The following is a 15053-nucleotide window of genomic DNA, read 5'->3' as shown; positions in this document are numbered from 1 at the left end:
CCAACTCCCGGATGGAAGAGAGGTGCCGGTGGCATACTTCTCCCAGACGCTTGCTGCAGCCGAACGAAACTACTCACAGATTGACAAGGAGGGTCTGGCAATCGTGAAGGGCGTAAAAAAATTCCATGATTTCTTGTACGGGCGGCCCTTTACCATAGTGACTGACCACAAGCCGTTGCTTGGCCTGTTTGCCCCCGAGAAGCAGACCCCCCAAGTGTTGTCTCCACGTGTCCTCAGGTGGTCAATTTTCCTTGCCGGCTACCAGTATGCACTAATCCACCGCCCTGGGAAGGCGATGGGCCACGCAGACGCCCTCAGCAGGCTACCACTACCAGAAACAGGCCCCGACCCAGCGCCTGCGCAAGAGGTTATGACCCTGGAGCTGCTTCCCGACCGACCCATTCAGGCACAAGAAGTTGCGCACCATTCCACAAAAGATAGGGTCATCTCCCGGGTCCTGGACTGGGTGTGGCGAGGATGGCCCAGCAGCAGCCCCGGGCCAGAATTCGCTGGCTACACAAACCGCAAACATGAACTGTCGGCCCACAAGGGGTGCCTGTTATGGGGAAGCAGGGTTGTTGTTCCCCAGCCCCTCCGCAAAAGGGTCCTCACAGCCCTACACGAGACACACCCAGGGGTAGTGAGGATGAAGGCCCTTGCCAGGAGTTATGTGTGGTGGCCGGGGATTGACAGAGAGATAGAGGCCTGGGTCCAACACTGCCAGACCTGCCAAGAATCCCGCCCGGATCCCCCAAGGGCCCCAGTCCAGCCCTGGGAGTCCGCCCGACAACCATGGTCACGCTTGCACGTGGACTTCGCTGGCCCCTTCCAGGGAAAAACATTCTTCATAGTGGTGGATTCCTACACCAAATGGCTGGAGGTCGCACTGGTACCGTCCACTTCTACGGCGGCAGCCATCCGGGTACTACGTAAGCTGTTTGCAACCCACGGGCTCCCTGACACCCTCGTCTCGGACAATGGAACCGCATTCACGTCAGAGGAGTTCCAGACCTTCACAGCGCAGAACGCCATCCGCCACATCCGCTCAGCACCATTCCACCCTGCCACCAATGGCCAAGCGGAGCGCATGGTGCGGACCACCAAGGACAGCCTCCGCCGCATGACACAAGGGGACTGGGAATACCGCCTTGCCGCATTTCTTCTAGCACAGCACAGCACCCCAAGCACAACGACGGGCCGGAGCCCAGCTGAACTACTAATGGGCCGGCGCCTTGCAACTAGACTGGACCGACTTCACCCCGACAGAGCTCAGGATGAGGTAGTGGTGGGGAAAGGCAGGAACTCCCGGACATTTGTGGCCCAGGACCCAGTGTATGCAAAGAATTTTGGGGCAGGCCCAGCATGGGTACCCGCCACAGTCACCAAGGTGACCGGTCCCGTGTCGTACGAGGTACTAACGGAAGGGGGGCAATGTTGGCGCCGCCACTGCGACCAGCTACGGCGACGATTCCCAGGAGGAACCCGGGAGGAGAGCGGGACATAGGGGTCCCAAGGGGACAGCAGGGCAGTGAGGCCTGTAGAGCGAGAGGGGTGGGCAGGGGAAGCAGAAGCAGTAGGCACAGAGGGGCGCCCCGAGGCTGGAAGGACACCGGAACCAGAGCCACAACCTAGTGGTTCAGTGGCGCCAGACCAGACAGCCCCGGCACAGCCAGCAGCCTCGGAACACGAGCCAGAACCAGAACCCCTGACCAAGGAACACCCCAGGCCACAACGCACACGGAGGCGGCCAGCAGACCTTGGGGACTACGAATGCAACTTCCCGGGCAGGACTGGAACTTAGAGGGGAGGGGTGTTATGTACTGAGCTGAATCCTAGAACAATAGGATTCAGAATCAGCGGGAGCTACCCAATCCAACTCCAGGTGGAAGTGAATCCGCAACCTGATTGGCCTGCTGGAGCAGCCAATCAGGCGGCTGGTAGAAGTGAATCTGCTACCTGATTGGCCTGTAGGAGCAGCCAATCAGGCTGCAGGCAGAAGTCAATCCACAATATAATTGGCCCACAGGTGTAAGCCCTGAAGTAGCCAATCACGCAAGGCCCATTGTGTAAATAATGTATATAAGCAGATGGTTTTGGGAAAAGAGCCATTCGTCTTCTCTTCTTCTCCTTGATGACTATGAGCTGAATAAAGAGCATGAAATCTCTCCTGAAAAGGCATTATATATTTTATTTTAGCTCACTTATGGATCATTTTGGCCTGCAAATGGTATCAGAATGCAATTCCCATTTTTATATCAGATGGTTCCAAATGAAGCTCATCAGTACATGGGAGTTGTTCTGTTACTTCAGCATTTCAAATGGACCTGGGTTGGGCTCATGGCTGTGGCTGATGACAAAGGGGACCAGTTTTTACAGACCATGGTGCCAATGCTTTCTCAGAATGGCATCTGTTCGGCCTTCATAGAAAGAATACCAAAACGGGCATATTTTGATGAGTTGATCGACTTGATGATAAAGCGCTGGGAAAATTATGTAATCGTCAGTGACAGAAAAGCCAGTGTATTATTTGTATATGGAGAACCACCATCTTTTCAGATTTTGAGAGTCTTACTGTTTCTAGCACCTTTCTTGTCACTTCCACCTCTGTGTAAAGTATGGATTATTACATCCCACTGGGATTTTGCATCACTGTCTGTTCAGAAGATCTGGGATATACAAACTTTCCATGGTTCCATATCACTCACAGTTCACTCAAAACAGCCCCAAGGATTCCAAAAGTTTATTCAGATGATTAGACCTTCCTGGGTTAAAGGAGATGGTTTTGTCCAGGACTTCTGGGAACAGGCATTCAGCTGTTCATTAAAAGTGTACAACGGACCAGAAGAGAGAAAGAAAGTATGCACTGGAGAAGAGAAACTGGAGAGCCTTTCTGGAATTTTGTTTGAAGGGAAGATGACTGGTCACAGCTACAATGTCTACAATGCTGTCTATGCTGTGGCACATGCTTTAAATAAAATCAGTTCCCAACATCGAAGGTTCAGAGGGTGTCTGAAGCTTCAGGATGTGCAACCATGGCAGGTAATTGCAGCTTAAATAACAGCACAGTTAATATTATGATCCAGAAGTAAAGCTAAATTCTCTTCATTTTTCTTTTTGTCAATCTATTTGGATAGTTCCTTCCAACCCCATTGTGAAGCAGTGATTTATTCTTGTTTTAATTCATTGTTACTCATGTGTATGGAGCCCTGTCAGGGGGGAAAAGGTGAAAGGTGCTGTTGCTGCTGCTGATAGACAGATAGAAATATGTCATCAAATAAACTATTCAAAAAGGAGTGACAAGTCTTTGGAAATGATTTCAATTTGCTGTCTCTTCCCCAACATTCTTTCCATTTTAGTTCCATCACATTCTAAGGAGGATTGCATTCAACAACAGTGAAGGAGATACTGTGTCTTTTGATGGAAATGGCGAATTAGTTACAGGTTTTGATATTACAAACTGGCTGATGTTCCCCAATGGCTCCGTGGTTCGAGTGAAAGTTGGAAGGCTGGAACCTCAGGCACCTCAAGGCAAACAGTTAGCTATTAATGATGATCAAATTGTGTGGCATCAAAGCTTTAACCAGGTGAGAAACATCTATTAAGTGCTTAGTTACTAGTAAGAGCCAACTGACTCACGCCACAGTGCAAAACCAAAAAAACTAATTCAGGGAAGGCTTCTTAACATGGAACCATCGCCTCTCAGAAGGAGGCATTAATTACCTCCCTAGCCCAGCCAGCTGTCCCTTCCATAGCTGTCAAGTTTTCCCTTTTCTCGCAAGGAAGCCTATTCAGCATAAGGGAATTTCCCTTAAAAAAGAGAGAGAACGTGACAGCTATGGTCCCTTCTCTGCTAGTATAAGTCATGAGGAGCAGCAATGGGTTACAGTGTAAGTGGTTTTCTTGACTGATCCAAACATGTTGTCCACATCCTCAGGATGTTCTCAAAACACATCACTAATAGTATTTCATGCATATGAACAGGTGCTGCCACTTTCTGTTTGCAATGAGAACTGCTACCCAGGCTATAGCAGAAAAAAGAAGGAGGGGGAGAAATTTTGCTGCTATGATTGTGCTCCGTGTCCAGAAGGAATGATATCTAACCAGAAGGGTAGGAGACATAATGACAGAGATATCAAGGAAGTTCCATAAAGATAGTAATGGTGCTGGTGATGATTACTATTATTATTGAAAGTGCATCCATTGAAAATATGACTTTGGTTCACATTAAGAACTTCAAAAATCATTTTAACACGTGTGTGTGTGTGTGTGTGTGTGTGTGTGTAACAGTTTGATTGTGAAATTGATTGGATAATATATGGCTGACATACGAAAGAAGTGCAAGGAAACAAACGGGTCCATTCTTACTATTTTTTATAAATAAATCATTTAAACAGAAGTTAGTGTAAGGTCATGTCCATGACGGATTAGCACCTGGTTCATTTGTAGTAGAAGTCTTGGCAAACTGTGAAGGACTATATTCCCTGATCACCTTTCTAACCTGTTGTACACACCCTTCTCTTAATGCAACATAGACTCAGCAATAGGAGAAGAGCAGCAATTAGTCAGTATGATTTTATGTGCCCAAGATGCAGCACGGATCAAACCAACTTAGTAGAAGAGCTTCAGAATGGTTTAAACACATTTCAGGGACAAAGCTATGGGTCAAGATTACCCCTTTTTCTCATATGTCCATTTTCTGAGGAGGGAAGTGCATGTTTTAAGATTAAAAATGACGGTATCAGCTCCAAAGTATATCTAGGTTCTGAAGGATTTAGGTCTGGATTTCAGACCACTAGCCTGGAAGGAAGATCTGTTTCCTTTGTGCATCCTTGTTAGTCAGAGCTTGCCCATAATATTCAAACCACTGCATGCCCAATCCTGAGCCCAGGGTAAGTATTTACTTTGGAGAAAAGAGTTCACTCCTTTTCATTCTCCCCTCATAAATGGGGATCGTATCTCCTTAGTTCAGAAGTAAGAATATGCTAGGGTATAATGTTGCCACGTACCCAATATCTGTGTTGTGATTTATGTCTGTGATTTCTCAGTTTTCTTACAAGAAATGAATGTTTTACTTTAGCCTAGTCAGGAGCAACATTCTTGAGTTATACAGCCATTTATCAGACACTGTTCCATGGCATCTCTCACAAAAGATCCCCCTCCTGTCTAGGAGGCCTGTAAATGGGAACGCTGGTGGCAAGTAAACACATGAAGGTTCCCAACACACGTGTACAACATTTGTCAACATCTGCAAACATTTAAAGTGTGTGTGTGTGTGTGTGTGTGTGTGTGTGTAAAGGTATAGATGCTGGGCAACCCTTAGAAATCCTTAAACTGTTCTTCCTTTTTTCAGACATGGATGCTTGTGTCAATTGTCCCGGAGATCAGTATCCCAACAAAGACCAAACTCAGTGCATTCCCAAAATCATAAGCTACCTCTCTTACAGAGAAGATTTAGCAATCACCTTAACTAGCTTGGCTATTGTTTTCTCTTTTGTCACAATTGTAGTACTTGGAATTTTTATGATACACAAGGACACTCCCATTGTCAAAGCTAACAACCGGACTCTCACCTACATCCTCCTCGTCTCCCTTCTCCTTTGCTTCCTCTGCTCCTTGCTCTTCATTGGACAACCTGGAAAGACAACCTGCCTTCTACGTCAAACCACTTTTGGCATCATATTCTCTGTGGCCCTTTCTTCTGTGTTGGCAAAGACCATCACTGTGGTTGTGGCATTTATGGGAACAAAACCAGGATCCAGGATGAGGAAATGGGTGGGGAAAAGACTGGCAAATTCTATTGTTTTCTCCTGCTCTTTTATTCAGGCTGCCATTTGTACTCTTTGGTTAAGTTCTACTCCTCCATTCCCAGGTAGAGACATGCATTCAGTGAAAGGTGAAATCATACTGGAATGTAAGGAGGGTTCAGTTTCCATGCTTTATTGTGTCTTGGGCTATATGGGTTTCCTAGCCATTGTCAGCCTCATTGTGGCTTTCCTAGCCAGGAAGCTGCCAGACAGTTTCAATGAAACCAAATTTATCACTTTCAGCATGTTGGTGTTTTGTAGTGTTTGGTTATCATTTGTTCCAACCTACCTCAGCACCAAAGGAAAGTACATGGTGGCTGTGGAGATCTTCTCCATCTTATCATCCAGTGCTGGATTATTGGTTTGTATCTTTTCCCCTAAATGCTATGTCATTGTACTCAGGCCCGATCTTAACAGCAGAGAGCAACTTGTCAGAAAAAGAAAATGAAATAATATATCCATCTCATTAATCTGTTCCTATATTAATAGAAATTATGGTGTTGAAGGGATCTCAGGAGAATTTGAGCATAGGTTCTTAGGAAAATATCGCTCTACACATTCACCTGAGTGGACTTGAATTAGGCATATACTATCTCAATGGGCTTGTCTATCTTGTTTCTATCTTCTTAAACACCCACATATTGTCTGCTTCTCCAAATGCCCTTCCAGAATGAGGTCCAGAATGAGGTTGCATCTATTAGTACATTCCTAATGAGAGAATTCCACTTCACCTGACCTCCTTCCTATGTAGTTGCTCATAAAAATGTAGACACTACTACTAACATGGTCAGGTTTGTGACTTTTACCACCAGGAATCTTAAGATTCCCTGCCAGCTTCATTAAACATTACATTTCCTTCAATTTTACAAATTGTTTGGAGAGAAATACTGTAGAACAGGGATGTCCAACACGTCGATCGTGATCTACTGGTCGATCCCTGTGATGTTTTTGTAGATCGTGGTCGATCGCTGGCCCCCTTCTGGCCCCACCCCCTCTCCCTGTGCCGGCGTCTATTGTTGCAGAAGGGAAGCTGGAGCTTAGAAACGGATGGTGCTATCTGGCCAACAATTGTAAGGTTAGTGGCTGCTTCTGTTCCTCGCCCAAACAGGGGGCTTTCCCCCTCCCTCAGAAGAGCTAGAAAAAAGTCAGTGAACCCCTACAAAACAGGGCACTTTCCCTCCCTAAAAAAGGTCAACAACATTGGCCTGAACCCCTAAAAAATGGGGGTAGATTACTGCCAGATTTTAATTTTGAAAGTAGATCACAGCCTCTCGGGAGTTGGCCACCCCTGCTGTAGAAGAATCAGTGCAAGAATCCTACCTTTGAAGGATATGTTGCTGCCACTTGCTACCATATCCAATGTAAGAGTTTTCCTTTGGAGATACAGACTGCATCACGATTTGGGTCTCTTTCAGTTGCAAATGGAGCACTCAATGAGCTCAGTTCATCCTCAGAGCTAGCAGTGTGCGGTTTGTGGAACAATGTATAAGTAGTCGGATGATACAAAGAATTAGAACTTTAAATAGCCTAGAAATCCTAAGGCTCCATGTAGGCACAGAAAATAATTACCTTTCCTTGAAACTAGTTTAAACTGTTTTACAGTTGTTTCCTTTTTGTAGGAACTGTATAATTTAACACAAACAATTGAAACATGGTAGTTATACCCAGATCCGTGCAGAGCTTGTTTGAGGCCCAGGGTAGGAATCTGGTTCTTGGCATGATAGCGTAAGTCCGGCAGGCCCCCAGATGGTCTCACCAGCTGTATTAGCCCTGGGGCATACTACATCCTGCATGGACCTGGCTATACCCGAGCTCAGCTACACAAATGGTCGAGTTCAGAAACAGCTTTCAGTACTTTTTGAAAATATTGAAGAAAGCCATGGTTTTTTGCCATACAATTCTCACAGAGAGCAACACTGTTGAACAGAGTACTCTCTGCAAGACTTGCTCTATTGCAATTCAAACTCTGCAGAGGCAAGAACTCCCAAGTGATAGCCACTCCAAACTGTGGGCAGCTAGATGGCCATTCTGGGCTGTTTGTTTGTTTGTTATGAAAAGGGGGGAAGGCACGGGGCACTGCTGCATCCTTGGACTGCCTGCTAGTTGCTTTTAAAAAAAGAAGCTTAAAAAATTGTACTTCCGCATTGAATTTTAAGGAATTTCCCCTTTTCACACAGAAACAGGTGAGATGGACTTAGTCCATTCCCACTGTAATACAGGGATGGGCAAGACTTCAATGAGTCTGTCCATCCCCAGGCATAAGTGAGGTGTAGTGTTTTTGCCATGCTTTCCTTAATGTGGATGTGGCTGAGGTGTGCTTGTTAGCCTCCTTCCTCTCATTGTACACAGTTAGCAATGTGAGGTTTGTGGGAAAATGAATGACTATGGGGGTGACCAGCATAAACTATAATTCCTAATATACCTTGTGAGCATAAAACAATTCTCTTTTAAAAAAAATAAAAAAATGTAAAACTTCCATATAGCATATGTTGGTTAGAGTGTGGTGCTGATAACACCAAGGTTGCAGATTCAATCCCCATACAGAACGGCTGCCTATTCCTGCATTGTGTATTTTTATACATGCTGACAGTTCTGGGATGGTGGCTATATTGAAGCTCATCTTCACAGCTGTTGAATCCCAGAAACGCTTTGTACCGTACAGGTTGAACTATGGCCAGGTGAAGAGAAAGCCAAGTTCCAGGATGACAACATGCCTCAAACAGCAACTTGTATGTTGTTGTTGTTTAGTTTTTTGTTTGTTAGTCATGTCCAACTCCTCGTGACCCCATGGACCAGAGCATGCCAGGCACTTCTGTCTTCCACTGCCTCCCGCAGTTTGGTCAGACTCATGTTTGTAGCTTCGTAACTTCTATAGCTTGGCCTCAATAGTTATTCTCCATTCCAATGTGTGGGAACATCATATATATCTACCTTGCTGGAAAGGCTGTATGAAGGTTGCTATTGAAATATAATTTCAAGGCATAATAAATGAAACTATTATTTCAACCAACTGTAATTAATAAGATTTCACCCTATCCTATGTTACATAGATGAAAATAAAATAGTGAAATAAGTCCTTAAAAGGTTTTCAACCTCAGTTAGAAGTAATTATTGTCCATTAACTGTGTTTGGAATACCTAAGTCTTGCACCCAGATCACCTCCCAAAAAAATACTGTGGCATTTATTTGAGACCTGAGATAGGTGGAATTTGTATCAACTTGGAATACCCAACAAACTTGGTGAAGTGTGTTACTCATTATCAAATATAGAGGATAAATCTCAAATCAACTTACTTTTTATTTTGGAACACAAAACTGAGATGCTTTTTGAAGCTACAAGATATGCTACAATTTCCCTTGTACTGTCTTAAAAACAAGGAACCAGTCAAGTACGATATCATTCTACCGGGGGGGGGGGGGCACATCAGTCATGGCTACAAGCTTTGAGCCATGCTAGTATAATACAATTCAGATATTATTATTATTATTATTTCGCCTCCTGTGGGATGTCTGGAGTACAGCTCTTACTGGCCTTGCAATGGACTGCTGAAGGGGGCAGAATGATTTTCTCTGAGGATAATTTGAAAAGTTTATGAGAAATATTTGAAGTGATTGAGAGGGTAAAGAGACAGAAAAAACTACAGAAAGAGGTTGATTTCACATGTTGAAGGAACACACGGCTAGGGATGGATAGATCAATCTGTTTCTACTCCATGACAGTTTTGCATCCCTACAATCAAAAGTCTGTTTCATTCAATTTATGTGTGGATTTATTAAATGATTTTAGATGAAACCCCCAAAATAAATGTATGTTTTTATTGAACTACTAAGGACAAAAATACAGCTGTTACAAAGGTGGGGCACCCATCTTCTTATTTTTTTGCAGAATTCCCAAGGGAAGATATTGCATAGTATGATGTATGATTGCTTCTTCAACAATCTTGGAAGACATTCTCTTTATCCAAGAGGCAACACTGACCTGACAAGCTGCTCCTTCATTTGTCCCTTTTTTTTAAAAAAAATTCCCCTTTCATCTCCCTTCTCTCTTATTTTTTTTTTATATGCCTTTCTCCTAAACTCTCTTCAACCCACTTTGTTGTCTCTCTGCAAAGACTGTATAGGAGGGATTGCACAAAGAATTCAATGTTGGCTCCAAGACTCTTGGGAGACTCTCTACAATCACCCCATCAGAAACATTTTAGGCAGCCTAGTTGGGAAAGGATACTGTTTGGAAATCTAATAGAATCATTGCCAATTTCTGTATAGTCAAAATTTAGACTATATTGCATGAATGCATACTTTTAATAACAAATAATAATGACAATAATAAATGGGACAAGCAACAGTTAGAAGATAGCTGTTAAAGGATATATACCCATCATCATTATAAAACTGAGTCTCAAATTTCCCAGCTTTTAAGGACAGGCCTTCCAATTAATCTAAATGTGAGTGATCCATGTGTAACTTAAATCTGGTCCAGGACAAAAACAGCCTACAACTGTCTGACTAAGCATCACTTATCGTCTCTTAAAGACAATATTGTCACTCCTAGTTGATTTGCCATAAATGATTCAACTCCAAAAGACATCAACACACTTGGGAAATCATAACTGCACACATAATTATAAAAAATGCTGGCTTCTAGGCCCTTACGCAATGGATATGCAGATGGCAGCAAAATTAGCATTTGAAAAAAGACATAAAACCCTGGTGTTGTTCAGAATTGGATCTAGGCATAGGCAGAGCTCTGTCATTTTTCTTGTATGATCATTTCCCTTTTCCATCTTAGAGGATGTCATCCACCAGTTGATTTTGGAATTATTTTCTCACATGAAAAGAATAATGTGACTACCCTTTTTCTTCATCCTATGTGCATACCCATTTAATTTCCTCTTCCCAGATACTTACTGGGCAGAGCTCTTTGTCTAGATATGAATTAGCACACACAGAGAGAGACACACAGAGAGAGAGGGCTATCCACACTGCTGCACCATAACTCTGCCTCCCTGTAACAAACCACACATTCTTTTTTAAAAATAAATAAATAAATCATAGTTTTAAATATTTCTTGTCAACTTAGAGGTTTTTATATAATCAAGGAGTATGTAAATTTTATTAAATAAATAAATTCATTTGCACAAAATCATAGATAATTTTCAGAGTTATATTTTTTGCTTTCTTTGCACACCAAGGAAGTATTACTGATACTTGTAGATGAACAAATTTTAGTTGTCTCATCCTTAGAAAGAAAAATAAATAAGTAAATAAATAAATAGAATACACTGTTCAGAAATATGGGGCACATATTCCCTAAGATGAGTAACATCACATTCTGTCACCAGACGCTGTACCAAAACAGAGAATAGCCACACAGAATGCTGTGGTTCAACCATGGGAATCTATGGGAATCTATCCTGGATGGCTGATTTTTTTCAATAAGATCATGTTGGTGGTGCTGCTGCAGCTGGTGCTACCGTCTCATATTGTATGTAAGGCACATTCTATTAACTGCAGCATTTTTTATGATCCCCTCCCCATTCCTCATAACTTTTACCAGCCGGGTGACCTCATCATTGGGGGCATTGTTTCCCAGGTCTTCTTCAACTACAATAATCTCTCTTTTAAGGAAGAGCCAAAACAGATCTTGATTGATGAAGCAATGTAAGCTATTATTTCTTTCTCTCCTTGTGTAATACATTCAGCTCATAATAACAGAATATGCCATAAATGCTACACCGTGTTCCATTAAGAATTGATTGAATCTCTTGTTGTTGTTGTTTAGTCGTTTACTCATGTCCGACTCTTCGTGACCCCATGGACCGCCAGGCACTCCTGTCTTCCACTGCCTCCCGCAGTTTGGTCAGACTCATGTTGGTAGCTTCGAGAACACTGTCCAACCATCTTGTCCTCCGTCGCCCCCTTTTCCTTGTGCCCTCAATCTTCCCCAACATCAGGGTCTTTTCCAGGGAGTCTATCATTCTATGAAACCACCAGAAGGGTTTCTCCACAAGCCCCACTAAATGAATGTATTTCCATTGCGTGTCTGCTGATTAACCACATGGTGGATTGTGTGTGTGTATGTGTGTGTGTTAGTTTTTGCCACTTCTGTTCTTCCCTCACTTTGCTCTCATCTTTTGACTCCATGTCTGTCCCTTCTCATGCACTTTCAGAATTTTGGCATTTTTAATCAAGCTTTCAGTATGTTTTAGAAACTCCACTGTTTTTCCTTCTTCACACTCACACTGCAGTTTGCATAGTCAAGTTCTGATTTATTGTTGAAACTTAAAGCTCACTGAAGGGGGATCCTCAATCAAATCTAGCTTTCACATATTGTGAAAGTTAGAGGGTGTGTACGCTGTGGGCATTTGAAAACACAATTGTGCCCAATTGGTTTTTACCAGGGCTTTTTTCAGCCAGGGCTCACTGGAACATAGTTCCAGCATCTCTCTGGTGGGTGCCATTGCAATTATAAGAGGAGTTCTGGCACCTCATTTTCTAGAAAAAAATAGCACTAGTTTTCATGCTTTTAAACTCAAAAGTGCAGAAGTTAAATATTATAGAGATATGTGGTTTTAAAAAGAATTTTGGAAATTGGCCTTCAGGCACCATGCATTGTGCTAAGTTTGTGGGAGAATCCTAAGTCTCCACTTTGTACTTCCCACTTCAGTATCATATCCCATTTCATATCCTTATGACTGTCATTGGAGGGTAAGAATGGGGGAGAAATTTAATTCAGTTCACATTTAAAGTTTTAAAGTTTGCAGTTTCCAAATTAAAAAGTGAACTGAAACATAGATAGCCTTCAAAATTCCTATTTACCTGAATTTTGCACTGCAGTTCTCCAGTGAAATAATATGTACAAAAGTTCATATAAAGGGGTAAAGAGTGCATAAAAATGCATATATTAGAGAAAATAACATAAAAATGTATTATATTAGGGAACACTGATTTGCAAACATGTAGCAAAATTGCATACTTATCATAGGATAAATTTGTATTAAAATGAGGATCATTTTTCATGAGACATTTCGTAGATTAAATTTGCAAACTATGGAAAGGTAGAGAATGGAATTTAAGATTGGAAAAATGAGAAGCTTATTCAACCATCCCTACTTAAAAGATTAGGGAAAAGTCCCACATATATCATTCAGAGACTAATAAAATACAAAAAGTTTTATAGCACTCATGATTTATAGTTAGTCATGCTAATTAATTTCAGTGGGTCTGTGCTGAGCGTGAATACAGTATTGTTGACTGCAATCCATCAAATATTTGCAGTTTGGGCTGAATGTTGTTGCTCTTCATTTGGATATAGGGAAATTTACAAAAGTAAATACAGAAAACGGTTTTTTAATCTCCAGAATTAATCTGAAAACTTTTTAATGAAAGGGCTATCTATTCAGGTGCTAATTTTTCTTCAGCCTATTATCTTTTAGGCTAAACCTTGATTTTGAAAGTATTCAGATGAATGTCAATGAAGTTTACTAAAACATTTTTGTTATTGCTGCTGTGTTTGTTTTATTAAACAGACTGTAACTCTGCTTACAGTTCAGTGCCTAAGAACTACCAGCACATTCTGGCCTTAGCATTTGCTGTCAAAGAGATAAATGAGAATCCCAACATCTTATCAAATATATCTCTGGGGTTCCACATCCTCAATAGCTACTTCACTGCAAGGATGACCTACAAAGCCACTCTTAGCCTCTTTTCTACACAACGTAAGTTTGTCCCCAACTTCAGGTGTCACAACCAGAATAATCTGATAGCTGTCATTGGAGCATGCTTCTCTGAGATCTCTACTAATATAGCTGTCATTTCAGCAAGCAAAAAGACTCCACAGGTAAGCTGTATTCATGGGGGTACAGGGATTTCACAATTGTGACAAAGCATGTGGAATGCAGGAAGGCACTTTGCAAAGTTTTTGGTAACCAGTTGGTTAGATGCAAACTTGATAATGATACCATTGATGAATTTACAGTTCATTACAAAACAGCACTCAAGGAGTGCCCATCAATTATTTCCCTTCAAATGGAGGGTGTTGTTGAATAGTATGTAGCAGGGCTTGGTGTTTGGTCCAGTACACTTGAAGATTCAGATTTCAGATGTTATAAAACAGAGAGATTAATAACATATCAGAAGACAGAAATAAAATTGAAATCAATATGTAAAGGTGGTATATGTACTGGGTTGTTGCAGTAATGGACTAGATGAGGGCCAGTAAACTGAAGCTTAATCCATACAAGACTGAGATGATGCTACTGGGTGGTTATTCTGTCTGGCTGTGTGGTGTACTGCCTGGCTAGATGAGATCATACACATTCTGAAAAAGTGGATCTAAATAAAGGTTGGTTTATGAAAAGTTTTTTTAAATAATTTTTATTGGTGGTTTATGGAAAGTTGAAGTGTTTGATGTTATTAAGGAGTAAAGGTTTTGCATTAGTTTTTAAATCAGGCAGACAGCAAATTGGAAGTCTTTTTATTTTCTCTCTTTCAGTTTTTATGTTTAAAAATGTTTGATATTTCATGTTGATTTCTATATATTGGGTTTTTTGAGCTTTAATAAAAATAGCTTTTTGTTTTAAAAGGTACAACATTATCATTAGCTCAAAAGTTCTGGTTACAGGTAGGTAGCCGTGTTGGTCTGGGTCGAAGTAAAATAAAAAAATTCCTTCAGTAGCACCTTAAAGACCAACTAAGTTTTTATTTTGGTATGAGATACTATCTGAAGAAGTGTGCATGCACACGAAAGCTCATACCAAAATAAAAACTTAGTTGGTCTTTAAGGTGCTACTGAAGGATTTTTTTTATATTAGCTCAAAAATCATTTTAATTTTTATTTCAGCTTACAATAATGTGTTTCTGCTCCTGGGTGGTTATGATGTATGGCTGATTGATATACAGTCCATTCTAGGGAGAGACCACACTCCCTCTGAAAGGATGGGTCCATAGTTTGATGGTTGTCCTTGATCCATTGTTGTTACTAAAGGCTCAGTGGCCAAGTTACTGAACCAACAGCTTTGTTTGGTGGTCCAGCTATAAAAAGAAAAAAAAAACCATATGGCTATGGAGAACCTGGCTGCAGTTGTACACCAGGCACACTAATATGCCTAAGGAAGGAGTGTTGCATTACATTAAGGCCAGGTGACCAGTGCTATGATTCGGCAATATAGCTATTTTCCTCGTCTGAAAACAATCCCTATAATTTTTATTTCAGCTGACTTATGGAACACTTTTGCCATCATGGGATGA

At 41.8% G+C, this 15053-nt stretch overlaps 1 protein-coding gene across 1 annotated transcript; it reads left to right on the top strand.

Annotated features, from left to right (window-relative positions):
- The first annotated feature begins 2337 nt into the window (after positions 1–2337).
- LOC118077500 (vomeronasal type-2 receptor 26-like) lies at positions 2338–15053 on the top strand. The gene is made up of 7 exons (XM_035101109.2): positions 2338–3039; positions 3357–3584; positions 3982–4108; positions 5351–6220; positions 7622–7732; positions 13334–13522; positions 15019–15053. Exons 1-7 carry the CDS (start codon positions 2338–2340, stop codon positions 15051–15053), a joined length of 2262 nt encoding a protein of 753 aa, XP_034957000.2.

This window comes from Zootoca vivipara, chromosome 13, assembly GCF_963506605.1.
Source record: "Zootoca vivipara chromosome 13, rZooViv1.1, whole genome shotgun sequence".
Lineage (NCBI taxonomy): Eukaryota > Metazoa > Chordata > Lepidosauria > Squamata > Lacertidae > Zootoca > Zootoca vivipara.
Note: the sequence above shows the minus strand (reverse complement) of the source record. Positions and strands in the feature narration are given on the sequence as shown.

Excerpts from the sequence above, each read along its gene's own strand:
- LOC118077500 (XM_035101109.2), top strand. The coding sequence starts at position 2,338 with ATGGCTGTGGCTGATGACAAAGGGGACCAGTTTTTACAGACCATGGTG. Across the intron at positions 3,585-3,981 it reads GGCATCAAAGCTTTAACCAG|GTGCTGCCACTTTCTGTTTG; the intron begins GTGAGAAACATC and ends GCATATGAACAG. Across the intron at positions 7,733-13,333 it reads GAGCAACACTGTTGAACAGA|ACTGTAACTCTGCTTACAGT; the intron begins GTACTCTCTGCA and ends TTTATTAAACAG.